Raw genomic sequence first — 15,007 nt, forward strand, 5'->3', positions numbered from 1 at the left:
AACCTGCATTCAGGTCACTGGGAACAATATCCATGGGGTTAGGGAGCTACATGTTCCTCGCAAGCCACTGGTTGGGGTCGCTGCTGTAAGCTATAGGTGTCATGCTTATAGGGGTGTAGTGTGGCCAAGGTTGATGCTGCTCCAGTAAGAGATCAGGCTCCATCCACGCCAATGGCTATTTAAAAGAGGGCAGCTGCTACTGCTGTACAATATATCATGGGAAACATCACTGATTAACTCATAATTTAATGTATTTATTATTAATTAGAGGTAAACTTTAGTTAATGGGTTATTCACCTTTAAATTAACTTTTAGTGTGATGTAAACATTGATATTCTAAGACAATTTACAACTGGTTTTAATATTTTTGTGATTTTTCAGTTTTTTGGCCTTTTCTTCTGCAGCTCTCTGCTTTGGTATTTCAGCATATATCTGGTTGCTAGGGTTTTATTTACCCTTGCAACCATAAAACATAAATAATTAAAACCAAAAGTTGCAAGGATTTTACCATGTATATAATTATCCATGATTTCTAGATATGGATGGGACAGCATTCGTTTCAATGGGGGTAAAATACTGTAGGTGTGAATGTGTATACCAGATCCAGGAATCATAGCTGTTTAATCTGTATTTGTCAGTTTAGATAAATCACTGGATAACTATACTAGTGGAACTAGATGGGAAACTGTGAGAAAGGGATTAATTTTTACAAAACACTGCACAGATTAAGGGGCAGATTTACTAACTGGCGAAAATTCACCAGCATCCACTTCACACCCTGCATAACACCTCGCCAGGCACCAATTTCCAATCAGACTGCGCTAATTCACTAAAATGCCGAATGCTGGCGACTTTTTTGTAGCGTTACTTTTGCAATGCGAGCATTCGATAGTGAAGATGCGCTAGCGTTAATTTCTGCCTAGCGAAACCTGGTTAGGGATCTTGCGATCAGGTCAATTTGCATAGGGCCGGAAATTTAAAGTTGTGTGGACGTCTTTATGTTAAATGTTGGTGCATATACTTACAAATTACACTTTTTAAAACACTTGTCCAGGGAAGCTTAATAAAGACAATAGAGATTCCAATGCCCTACACATGTGCCCACTGTAAAAATAATGGTCCACATGTTAGCAAATGCATGGGGGAAACTGGTTTACCAAAAAAAGTTTGTTAGGTCTTTTGCAGGCAATCAGGAAGAAAAAAGAAAAAAACACCAGCGTCTTTTGGACTTTTCGGCTCACAGAAAATAATGTAAGTCATAGAAGATTGAGGAAGATCTAGTTACTTTAATGCACTTCATTCAACTGGTCTGAATTTGCAGAGTAACGTCAATTCGCCAGTGCAAAATGTCGCGAGTGTGAATAACCGCTGGCGCCTGTCTCTTTCGCTAGCAAATTTGCGCCTACACCCGTTAGTAAATTGGTAATGTCCCTGCGGGTGGTAACGCTACCAAACTGACGCCCTTTGGTAAATCTGCCCCTAAGTGTTTTCTTTTTTCCCTGAAACTTAAAATCTAGTATATTTAAATAATTACTTGGGGTTAAAATGCATTGTAATAATAAAGTGTGTGACATTAATCGTGCCCTGCATCAACATTTATAGCATCTCTAAAAAAAGCCTTCAACATTATTAACGTTAGGCGTATGCAGAAAGTAGGCAGAACTGTAAAACTACTATGATTTATTCTCTATTGTATTCTGGAGTGGGAGAAACAATTGCTGTGATTACCAAAATGCTTTGCAGTCTGCTAGGTATCAATCAGCATGTGTCTATCTGAAAATTAAGCAAAATGTTAATGGTTTATCAAATTATAAAGGCTTTGGGATAAAACTGTACAAAGGAAACCCAGGTTTCGCTTCACAGTAAATCCATTGCCCTGTCTAGCTTTGTAAATGATGTGGTGTCAATCGATGTCAAAAGTGGAATCGCTTGGAGTTGAGAAATCCAAATCCATTAATTTTATACATGTTTCTGGACCATAAATGTGTGTATGGTACAGTACTGCCCTCTAGTGTGGAAAGGCTTTCAATTTTTATTTAGCAATTTATTCCCATTGTGCACTGTGAAAGCCATTGCAATGAATGAAACTCATATGCAATAGAACTTTTATCATAATAGCCTGATATGCATGGCATGTCTCTCTGCAGATGACACACATATTATAGCAATAGGGTTAGTACTGCAAGGAAAAGCAATCAGATGAGTTACTTTAGAGTTATATGAGTATGCAGGGATGTTGGATTTAGAATGTAATGGAAAGAAAAAGATAAATCATATTGTAAGGATACAAAATTCCATATTCTGAATATACCTATAACTATTTTTATGTGGCCCACAAGACTTGCTCCCTTGGCCAGCTGCTTATTAAGAGCAATACCGCTGATTATCACTTTGATAAACTCAGTTGCAGAGCTGGCATCACACATCTTGTGCCGGTCAAAACTGTCAAACCAGCCTTTGCCCCCACTTGTCTCCCCTCAAAGTCTATTGATTTAAAATTAGATATATAGTTTGGCATGGTGGAATGAAAGCAGAATACTACAAACTGGAATTTTTATGTTGCCCCGTTGATCTACCTTAGTGTTCTACAGGCAACATTGTGTGACATCATGAGATCCATTAGTGGGCCGAATCCAACAACCATGTGATCCAAAAAATCTAGCTCTCTGTACTGTGCTTACTGCTTTTGGTTTATTGAGATCTCCACACAACGTTTGAGGGGGACAACCCCCTTTCTCAAGAGCACTTGAGAAAGGGGGTTGATCCCCCAAAATGTTGTGTGGAGATCTCAATAAACCAAAAGCAGTTAGCACATTTTGCAGTGTGGGCTCCATCTGATTTCCATAACTGTGTCTTATATGAAATTCCTGAGCAGCAGAGTTTCCACAGAATTGCACACACAAAATTTGCATTAATGTAAGTAGCTGGTTGGTATGGCTCACTGTGGGCACTTGTCCACCTGACTCCATGAGTTGACTGCCTGGCAATAGAGTTGGCTGGTAGCCTGGAAATAGAAAGAAAACTCCATTAGATGGAGGGTGCCAAATGCTAACAAGAGCACCAGCCTGGAGCACTTGCAAACAAGTGATCCTCTTGCTCCTTTCTTTTTCTTCCCAATCCCGTGGCCATAATCCAGAGTTTTTAGGGCATCCGATATAAAGAGTCATTTATGACTCCAGGTGCCATTGCAGGGCAGCTAAACTGCCCTGCAAACTGAATAATCCCGATTCATTAAAGCTAACTGCATTATCATGTGATTTTTGCAATTCTATATAGTTGCACTAGGTTGGGGCACACACCTCTCTCTCAAGCTGAAGGCCAGAAATGATGCCAACCAGACTTACAGAATTACATCTGATTTGCGTCACAATACAATTGTGTGAATATTGATGCATTGGCTGCAACTGCATCATGCAAATCTCCCCCTGGTGATTCAATTATTCTGTAATCATGTGAAAAAACACTGCATTAAGGGTAACACCATGGCACTTGTGTCAAAACTACACTTAGCCCACTGCACATGAAGTCATAACTGACCCCCACTATATAATGCGGACCAAATATGACCAGGTCAGCATACGCCTTCCCTCGTGTGCCAATACCTACAACCCTTGTAGGAAAAACCAGCATATTACGGCCGGTTTGTACTATTCAGTGTGTATTAATTAAACCATTTAGGTGCTAATCTCTTTCATCCTTCAACATGTTTGCATTCATCTGGTACAACTAATGTTTAATTATAAACAGAACTGTATTATCTGAAATCCAAGTTTAAATTATGCATGCAAGGAAGGAGGGAGAGGGAAAAAATGAGCCTTGTCCCAGAATAACAGATTTTTTTAGGTATAATGCAGACATTTGCCAGGTTTTCAAAGCCATCTGCTTTCAAAGTCTACCTTCCTTGTTGTTTACCACAGGCTGTCTGTCTGTTTTAACAACCTCCAGAGGGATTTCGCACACCTCATTATGCAAAACCACTGTGTGCGTTTTCACTCTATCTAATCTGCTCACGTAACACCTTTTGTATTAGATGCACCATCCTTCTGTGGCTGCAAGTTTACAATGTCTTACCATAAGCAAGATTCTTTGTGTTTCCAAGACGCAATGTTCTACCTGGGACTCATTTTATATTTTTGCCTTTTTGTTCCAAAAAAAGGCTCAGGGCTTTAGCATGGGGCCAAACAACTGTCCCATGTTGCAGAAATCACTCAAAACATAAAAAAGGTTAAAACAAGCCCCAGATGTTCCTCATATATGTAAGGAAGAAAACTAAAATCTTTCCATATGTACATGAAAAATTCATTAGTATTGGTTCTCTCTGTTACAGTATGGTTTCACAGGAATGTACATCCGTAGGAACTTATACAACTATTAGCATATTAGAGCAAAATAAACAATGAGCACAAGGTCATATTATACTAATTTTATAAGGATAATAAGGATTAGACATTGAGATAACTGCACCAAAAAAACAAATGGCTTAGAAGCAGAGTGCAAGCGATAGTTTTGGCAAAGCAGAGCAATGGAATATTTAAAACATTATACGTTATACACATGAGATCTGAGAATATGCATAAATGTGAGCAAATTGACAAGTCTTCAAAGGAAAACTTAGGCATTAATCCTTACAGCGTGTTACTTATTATTTTAATTGCAGCGCAGTATGTCGGGTCGCAGTTATTTTTATTTATCCCCTGTTGCTGATAATGAATGCAATACATCATACGCTTCCCTGCCAGCACACTGGTAGAATATCACAACACTTGAAAGGTTGGAGTTTTATGGTTCTGTCTTTCAGCACAGTTTGTAACCGCACACAGGGAATGAAAGGCGTTTATTGCATCCATAAGGAGAATGTGTAAAGCCTCTCAGAGAAACATAACGAAAAGAACAGAAACACAGAGTCAGTGGGTAGAGGAGGGATTTTGCATCAGAGACAGGCGCTGAGGGAAAGCTTATAACAAAAGGCCTGAGTGTCTTAGTGATTCAGACATTTTTCAATCTTTCTTACTGAAGAGGCCCTGGGGGTCATTTACAAAAGAAGACATGTTTTTCCCCCAAAATGCATCATATTTTCTCAATAAACCCACTGTAGGCTTGTCAATGGGTCTCTTCCATCAGGCAATTGTAGCAAAGTAAAACAGTTTATTATGTCCACAGCCTTACGCGTTTCAGGTTACAAACACTTAGTCATAGGCTATGATTGAGTGTTGGTAACACGAAAGGTGTAAGGCTGGGGACATAATAAACAGTTTTATTTTGCTACAATTGCCTGATGGAAGATTGCCTTCATTTTGAGTGCCTGCTTCATTGTATTTTCTCAGGGCGGTGCAACTGGGACTTTTCCCTTATGTGGTGAGTAACAACTTAATACTCAAAGACTATTCGATCTATTGTCAATGGGTCTATCCAAATTCAACAATTATCAAACATAAACTTATAATAAACAGCCCTTGTGAAAGTGATAAGCCCAGTGGCAAAGGTCTGTAAATCATCCCTCCAGCAAAAAAAAAAGGTTCAAAAAATCTATAAGAAGTAACCTGAACCTTTAACATCCCATAAGGAAAAAAAAAAGCACAAAATTGTCTTAGGTGCAGCAATAGCAACCAATAAGATTTTTGATTTTAAACAGGTGCCTGTGAAATGCTGTCTGCTAATTGACTAATTGAGAACTGTAACAAACTTTGAACCTTATATTACTTAACCTCTTGTACCATAGCTTTTGAGAGTGAGAGTGGGGTGATAACAATTTTATCAAAATTCACAAGCATCAATAAACTGTTTGTTCAGTTTTTTACAGATATTAAAATAACTTTAAGTAATGAATTGGTATATTTATGCCAACATATTTCATACTCCAAAAACACCAGATAAACATTATTGTTGCTTCCTAAATGTGTTCAGTTCCTAATAATTATATTTTTAATTTGTTTTGTTTTTTTCATTTCTTTTAGAGCCCTGTACACTACATATTTTCCTGATTATATTACCCAATCCTGAACTCAATCACTGTTTCTCTATGACAATTTTCCACCAGTTCTTCTCCTTGCATTTAAACCCACAGTTGCCAGCTGACTATTCATTCCTATTGTTGTTTCTCATTTTTACTTTGCAATATAGCTTTTCTCTGTCTCTGAACTTTTTCAACCAGTGTATTCCCAAATACCTTGCTAAACATCTCCAGGGTAAATAAAATGGCTCATTACATGAAAGTGAGAAATGGTCAGCAGCTGCACACAATTATCACAGCATGAATCTGGCCTTATATCAGCATTTTAGTCATACATGTAACCTATCCAAGATGTTGTACTGACTGAGCATATTAAAGAATCACTTTTTACTTGGCAATTCGGTTATTTGAATCCCTTGGAAGGTTATTTTATTTGTTGTCATCACCATAAAGCCACGAGATGCTAAAAGACCGTCTGCATTCTCCATCTCAAAGTATTTAAAAGTTATAGAGGATCAATGATATTTATCAAGCAGCTCTATAATTATAAAAATGCTATTTTATACATTTTTATCCTTAGAATAATAGCTATTAAAGTCTATTTTGTAACCCATAGAAAAAAAACAGTTGCCTGTGAATGTGTGGTGCCAAAATTTGTAATCAATTCTGCTATTAGTTGCTATTAGTTGCCATTAATTATAGTATAAAGTAAACAGTGTAATCTAGAGGTCCATTGATTGGGTTTCCAGCTAGTGGTATTTGGAAGCATACAAGATGTATTGTAATAATAGCTCCTGTCTCTGGCAAAAGAAATCTAAAGCAGTAAAAACAAATAAACATGATTTTTGTATATCACACTTGTCTGAGTTAAAACCTTAACTTTGGTATATTGTGCATGCACAATATACCACACACGCAAAGCAGTTCACTATATATTTTCCTGAAGCCTTGCATTCTTATTGAAGCTGTTATTATTATTGAATGTTCTATAAATCTTTACATTGTCTTTACAGAAAGCCATAACCAGAACAATTGAAATGCTGGCTTTTGAGCATATTAACCCTTGTCTCGCAAGATTTGCAAACACATCTCAAAAGAAAGGCTGGTCTTACAATTTATAAGTAGCTCTCACACAGGCTCTGGTTTGTACTACACGCAATCGAGCAAAGGACATTGTCATCATATTGGTATTTCTATTTTCTGGCCTTGAACCTGAGCACCCCTTTACTGACATTAAGCCATGTTAAATAGTTACAGCTCTTACTTGTTGTCAGCGCCTTACTTTACCCAGTCTGTGGGGGGAAACCCACACAAGCATTGGGAAAGCATACAAACTCCTTGCAGATGGTGCCCTGGCTGAAATCAAACTTAAGACCCCAGCAGATACTGGCTGTAAGCTTAGCAACAATTATAAATTGCAGGTCTATTTCCCTTGAGGACTAAACAGTAGAAGGCTAGTTTTATACATAGTGATACATATGTTGAAATGATAGCAGGCTAGGCAGGTGTAGGGACCCATGGGGTTAATAGCCCCCTATAGCTTTAAATGCCCTACCTCCCTACCATCCCTCATGTGTAATAAAAAGGTACTAACTTTGACAAGTAGCAGTAACCCGTAGCAACCATTAAGTTTTCTTTTAAAACAGGTGACCATTAAATCTTACCTGTTGATTGATTGCTATGAATTACTGCTTCTGGGCAAACTTAGTGCCTTTTTGCATAACCCCCTATGTATCTAAGTCCTCTTATCTATGTTATTGGCTATTAAAAATAGTGAATACTTCCTGTCACACTTTAATATAGTGATTGGGAAGGGATGGTTCTTTCTGTTTGGTCTTCCTTCTTCTCTCCAGATGGCTGTGTCGGGGGAGCCTGGTGGCAATAAGACCTAGTAAAGATTTCTGCCCTAGTGTAACATCCTGTCTGGGTTTGAACCAGTGACCCGCAGGTTGCTATGTAGTCTCCTATACTGCTGTGCTATACAGGCAGACAGCTAAGGTCCTGGTTCACTATTACTGGTATCCTTGTATTTCCTGGTAGGATGGTGAACTCAGCTGTTGATAATCTGGCCACAGATGCTCAGTATTAGGGCAGGACTCCACGGACGATTCCGTCGCGAACTGACGCGCTGCGCAAAAATGCAGGCGTCACGTCGGATGCGACGGAAATCAGGTTAGTAATTCTATTGTCGGATCGTGTCGCAGCATTGACGCGACAGTTGTGTCGCGTCACATCAACAATGCGACATGATCCGACAATAGCATTACTTACCTTATTTCTGTTGCATCCGACGTGACGCCCGCGTTTTTGCGCAGCGCGTTGGATCGCACTGGAATTGTCCGTGGAGTCCTGCCCTTAGCCATGCTACATAACCCCCTGCTCTGCACTCACTCACTGCCGTTATCAGTCAAGCGTGCTGGTCGTAGGTGCTCTGTTCCCTCTGATTGTTTCTCTTTATACTCCTGCTACCTGGTCCTGTCCCCTGTGTGACTTCCTGGTTCTGACCATGGCTTGTTCCTGACCTTGATTTTGCCTCACGATTCTTCTCTTGTTATCTGTTTCTGACCCTGCCTGTCTGACTACGTCCAACTCTTTCCTTACTGGCTACTTCCTCAAAGTATATGTTTAGCACCCTTTCCTGCTCCTATGGGAGTGCATTCTCATGTGATAAGTCCTGGCAGCACCTGAGTAGCTGAGGGCCAGGCCTGAATCCAAAAGTGTCTGTTACAGGTAGAAGAGCACACCTAGACAGGAATCCAGTCACTGTTCTGGATTGGGTTGTTATACGTGACACCGAGAGGGACAAGCCTTCTAGTATAAGTCAGGGAATAGGGACCCCATGCACAAGGTAACATAGTTTTATCAACAGTACATTATAGGAATTTAAGACAAGCTGGAATGAGCAGCTTCTGTTCCAACAAGGATTGATAGCTGGACCGAGCTCTTTAATAAGAGCACTACTACACTTAGGCACTACTAGCCTAACTGCTGTGCTAAAGATGGATTCAGGTTATGGTCTACTCCCTGAACCATTTCTGTCATAGGCAATCTGGACCACTATTGCTGGTATCCTAAAGGTACATCTTGAAACTTAACCAAGTCAAGTCTCTACTCTGCCTTCAATCATACTTTTGTTTGCATAATTTTTCTGGATCTGTGAGTATTAACCCTGTGAAGTGTCTTTGACAATAAATCCAGTTTTGTTTGTTTGCAAGAAATGCTGGTGTTCTATTTTTATATTAATACATGTCGTAGAGTGGTATAGTTGCAATAAAGCCTCTCCCTTCATTCTGCTGGGTAAAAGAGGCCAGTGTGACCAATGTTCTACCTGTACTAGCTTGCAAAGGCACTGACTTTTCTCTCCAAATGATTACTGCAAGAAGCAGGTTTGTTAAGTCAAGCAATAATACACTTGCTTACTAATACCACACCCTAAAAATTCTTTAAAACCAAACAACAAATCATGTTTAACTGCATTTGTTGGTAAATTTTTTACCTTCTGTGCTGGTGGACCGGCAATCATTTTCTTGATTACTTGCAGAGAAAGCTGCTGACATGGTTACATCCTCGTTCTGCACCAAGAATAACAAAATGAGAAAAAGATGTTAATAATAATACTAATAATAGCAAGTTAACAATCTTTGCCAGAACAGTAATTAACTGGGGTTTCCTTTTACAAATGTCTCCAATATACTGTTTTGTCACATCACAAATAGCTAGACACAAGAATGATTTTTTTCTTATTTTATCTTTGGTAGTGGTACTCGCTGCATGCATATAGAACAATACTTAATATTCAATAAAAAGAGCTGGGGCCAAGTGTAAACTGTAAGTAACACTGGTGGAAAATCATAATAAATGCTTATTATTACATCTCACTAAACTAAACTGTGCAGTAGGATTGCAAACAATAATTGCCTGCAGACAATGAAAAATACAAGGTCAACAGAGACTGAAATGAAAGGAAAATAAACTACAAGTGTATCCTCGATCTGCTGGCTATATATTTGAAAAGTTGTGCATTGTAAAAATTTGTAAGTGGCCAGTACCTGCACTGGCTTTGTGAGCATTTCTTTTCAGAAAAATAGAAAACTTGTGCAAAAAGTGACATTGCTTTCCAGAGGTCTAGTAGAGCTTTTGTCCTAGTTTGATATTGAAAGGCTCCGTAATGTATAAAAGGGCACCAAGTCATGACACAGTGTTATTTTTAACAAACTGCTCTATCAGATGGTTAACAGAAAATGAAATCCCAGGAATGTGCTTGCTGAATATATGCTCTTTCAATGACAGAATCAGTATGACAAGGTCAGTGGAAATCAAACGGTTTAAATTGTTGCCCAACTTTTTTTAGCTGAAGAGAGAATGGTACAGATAATTGCCATGTTACAGAGCAACTTGGGGGAAAAATCTACAATATTGGATATTGCTGAACAGCTAAGAAAGGCTAATAGTCCACAGTGAGAGGTTCCGATAATGCAAGAATAATACATCAACAGTCAGACACTGGAGCTTTAAAATGTCTTTTTCAAGACTTCTTACTTATATTCCTCTATTATATTTTGTTACAATGCAGAATAAGCTGTGTATTTGAAGGACATGTTATATCTACAGTGTACCTGTGCAAAAAAATGCCATTAGGCAGATGGAAGTTGGAAGAAGAGTAATTATTAGGCAGAACATCTAAATCTAAATGCAATCAATAATACCAGCCCACACTGGCTGTAGTGGTGATATTAAGATTTCATGCACTACATTGCACAGACCAAATAATTCACAGCCGACAGGAGTTATTCCCATGGAGTCTGACGACAAGCTATTTTACACTGTTTTATGCTCTTTAGATTCCATCAGAGCCAACGCATGACATTTTTCTCAAGTGTTTTAGAGGAGAAACAAAACATGTGCTCACTACATATCCTTTGTGCAGAAGGAATTAGGGAGCATGGGACCTCACCAGCTGAGTGCGCAATAATCTCTGGATAGTTCAGCATCTCAAAAACAATCATATTTCTAAATTGCTCTACAGTTTATCACTTAAGATCTGCCACGGAAGGTATCATTTCTGTTTCTTGTTCCTGCATGGCAGAGATACATGAGCAGCATACACTATATATGCCATGGGTGATTTTTTTTTCTCTTTTAAAAGCTGCAAGCAATACTACAGTATGGGAAAATAAATAACTGTGTTTATTTCTGCATTCAGAGGTTTGAGGCATCATATCCTGTATACATCTATGGGACCTGTTATCCAGAATGCTTGGGACTGCTGGGGTGTTCCAGATAACAGATCTTTCTGTAACTTAGATCATACCTTAAGTCTACTTGAAAATCATTTAAACATTAAATAAACCCAATAGGCTGGTGTTGCTTCCAAAAAGGATTCATTATATCTTAGTTGGGATCAAGTACAAGGTACTGTTTTATTATTACAGAGAAAGGGGAAATTATGTTTAAAAATTTGGATTATTTGGATAAAATGGACTTGTGATGATAACAAATCACATACTTGTAATTTGTAATTACGGAAAGGCCATCTCCCATAGACTCCATTTTATCCAAATAATCCACATTTTTAAGAATGATTTCCTTTTTCTCTGTAATAATAAAAACAATCTTTTACATGGTCCAAACTAAGATATACCAGCCTATTGGGTTTGTTTAATGTTTTTTATGATTGTCTAGTAGAATTAAGGTATGGGGATCCAAATTATGGAAAGATCCATTATCCGGGATGGCCCAGGTCCCGAGTATTCTGGATAATTAAGTTATTTGTCATTTAGTAGCATCCTATAATTATGAATAAAAAGCTGTAAAAGGCCCAACAACACTGAAAGTGTTTTTCATGCATTTAGACATAATGTGCTGCTACCCTGCACTGCTAAAATTGCTATGTTTGCTTTAGAAAGACTACTACAGTTTATATAAATATGCTGCTCTGTTGCCATGGGGGCAGCCATTCAAGTTGAAAAGGCCAAAAAAGCACATGTTTAAACAGCAGATAACAGCTCTGTAGAATAGAATGATTTCAGCTTTTAAACATGAACAATAGAAGAGATCAAATGACATTCGTGGCTCTCTGCAAAACTGTAGAATGAAAATTGGGACATTTGTTACCTAAAAATAGTGTATTTGTTGGTGTTCTAAATACATAAATTGGTGCATGTCAAAATTGTTCGGACGTCCGTTGACTTTAATGCGTTTCGCAAATTTTTCGTAGTTTCGTGAATTTTTTTGGCGAAACGGAACAGATTTGCCCAACACTTATCCCCATTCATTTCATTGGGATAATGTAATGACAGATGAAAAGTTCCATCTTTTACTGCATTACCCTATGAATTTGTATGTAAAATTTATAAATTTATAAATTAGTTTGAATGAATTTTAAATTGCACTAAAAAAATAGTATTTGATTGAAAAATCTGTAAATCTGTAGATCAAAACACAAATGACCTATTTGTTTCATACCTTAATGAGGGCTTGTCCATCAGCTTGTGCTCCAATAACTGCATCAAAGAGCCTGAGAAAGGACTCTAAGTTAAAATAATATTCTGCTGCAAGGGAGCGCAGAGATTTCAATATAAAATAGAAGACAGATCCTCGATGGGCCAGTGGATACAAACTATCCCTAGCTTGCATCAGGCTTTGATAATTTGATTTGGTGATTTCGAGTATCTCAAACACCTGTTAGAAATAAAACACAACACAGGGTTATTTATTATGTAAAATGCAATTCTACATATTTTTGTAATACCCAAGACCTTTCCCAAAGTCTTACCTCTGCAATATGTAAAAGAAAATGCTATAGTTTCTTTTTCAATATAGTCCAGTAGAAAAAAAATCAATAATTCATACAATACATTCTCACAACATTGTAATAGTGTTATCTACTCTAAGATGTACATAGAACATCATTTCTAGTGAATGGTAATCTAATTAGGTAGAAATGTGCTGATTCACAGGTGAAACTCCCCAGTGATGAGGGTTATGAGCTCAATGCCAAATCAATTTATATTTGTTGCCAGGAATCATTACACAATAGTATTTTCTGGAAATGAAATGCGTAACAATTGAATATGTCTCAGCAAACTGAATGTATACATTATAAGTCACTATTTAAAAACAAGAATTAAAAATCCATTTGAAATTTATGGTTAACAATTGGCAATTTGTTTTTCTCATCCACCTTTTGACCTTCAAACTTATATGGATATTAATTAGCCACCATTATTATTAACATGTATTTATATAGCGCCAAAATATTGCGTAGCACTGTAAAGTAGATGTGATTATACAACTACATCACATGAATTACATACATAGAACATATGGAGTAACAAACATCACAATCAATACAGGTACAAAAAGGTGAGGAAGGCCCTATGCATAGGCATACAGTCTAAAGGGAAGGGAGTAATACACAAGGTGTGGGAGTGGGCAAGATCGAATTAAGTTGGTGAGAAATGTGGTATTGTATGCAGTGTTGCATTTGGTAGTTAAGCAGAGTGAGGGTAGGCTTCTCGAAAGAAGTGCGTTTTCAGAGATTTCTTGAAAGCAGAAAGGTTCGGAGAAAGTCAGACAGACCGTGGGAGAGCGTTCCAGAGGAGGGGTGCAGCCCTTGCAAAGTCTTGAATGCGAGCATGTGAGGAGGTAATGAGAGAAGAGTTGAGTAGCAGGTCAGTAGGGGAGCGTAGTAAGCGATTGGGTGAGTATAAAGAAATGAGTTCAGAGATGCAGGGTGGGGCAGAGTTATGAAGTGCTTTGAAAGTCAGTGTCATCAATTTGAATTTGATTCTGAAAGGTAACGGAAGCCAGTGCAGGGATTGACAGAATGGCGAGGCAGAGGAGGAGCGGTTGCTGAGGTGTATGAGCCTCGCAGCAGTGTTCATTATGGACTGGAGAGGTGACAGTCTCTGGAGGGGGAGGCCAATTTAAAGAGAGTTACAGTATTCTAGACGCGATATGATGAGAGAGTAAATAAGAATTTTGGCAGCGTCTTGGGTGATAAATGATCGTATTTTGGATACGTTCCTTAGGTGGAAGTGACATGATTTAGTAAGTGACTGGATATGAGGAGTGAATGACAGGGCAGAATCTAGAATAACCCCAAGGCACCAGGCCTGGGGAGAGTGGGTGATAGTGGAATTGTTAACTATGATGGATACTTCTGGGATGTTACTGGTGTAAGTTGGAGGAAAGAGAACCATTTCAGTTTTAGAGAGGTTTAATTTAAGGTAGCGTTGCGACATCCAGGTAGAGATAGCGGACAGGCAGGAGGAGACCTGAGTTAGGAGTTCTGGGTTGAGATCAGGAGATGAGAGATAGATCTGTGTATCGTCAGCATAGAAGTGGTAGTGGAAACCATACGAATTTATTAATTTGCCGAGGGAGGAAGTATAGAGGGAGAATAGTAATGGTCCCAGGACAGAACCTTGAGGAACTCCAACAGAAAGAGGTAGGGGAGAAGATGATACTCCATTGTAGGAGACACTGAAGGAACGATTGGTGATGTAAGAAGAGAACCAGGACAGGGCTTTGTCACAAAGGCCAATCGACTGGACTGACTGGAGGAGGAGAGGGTGATCTACAGTGTCATTATATATGGAAAATGCTTCTGAATGGCAACTGTAAAAGTATGGTTTGCCCAATAGCTTGTGTCCTTGTGTCGCCTATTGCAGGCTGTATTTTATAAGGGTTTATCACTCTGATTCTAGAACAGTTTTCTCAAAATGTAAAACACATTAGTGTACAAGACTTTTTTATTAGTGCCCCAAAAATATCCTCATCTAATATATTTGACTTACTCTTTTCTTCTCATTAATGACAGCAGCTATGTTGATGGTATCATTTACAATGCTCATGTCAGAAGATAACAAACAGTCTCTAGCTCTCTCTTCAAGTTGATTCAATGTCTTCTGGTGTTCCACAATATCAGCAGCTAATTTCTAGAAATAATACATTAAAAAATGCAGAAATTTCAATATTCACAGTAAAACACCATAATCCCTTGGCGAAACAAACAAGATTATCAGGAGCAAGTATATGCCTATTGTTGTTGGT

At 38.3% G+C, this 15,007-nt stretch overlaps 1 protein-coding gene across 1 annotated transcript in view; it reads right to left on the reverse strand.

The window, feature by feature from the left end:
- The window catches only part of LOC108708347 (dynein beta chain, flagellar outer arm), a 242,968-nt gene that overhangs the window by 93,133 nt on the left and 134,828 nt on the right, over positions 1-15,007 (reverse strand). Inside the window, exons 77-79 of the mRNA XM_018246944.2 lie at positions 14,752-14,892; positions 12,416-12,631; positions 9,447-9,522 (exon numbers count right to left, since the gene is read on the reverse strand). Of these exons, the coding sequence (XP_018102433.1) occupies positions 9,447-9,522; positions 12,416-12,631; positions 14,752-14,892 (433 nt within the window). The remainder of the gene's footprint in view (positions 1-9,446; positions 9,523-12,415; positions 12,632-14,751; positions 14,893-15,007) is intronic.

Source organism: Xenopus laevis, chromosome 2L (assembly GCF_017654675.1).
Source record: "Xenopus laevis strain J_2021 chromosome 2L, Xenopus_laevis_v10.1, whole genome shotgun sequence".
Lineage (NCBI taxonomy): Eukaryota > Metazoa > Chordata > Amphibia > Anura > Pipidae > Xenopus > Xenopus laevis.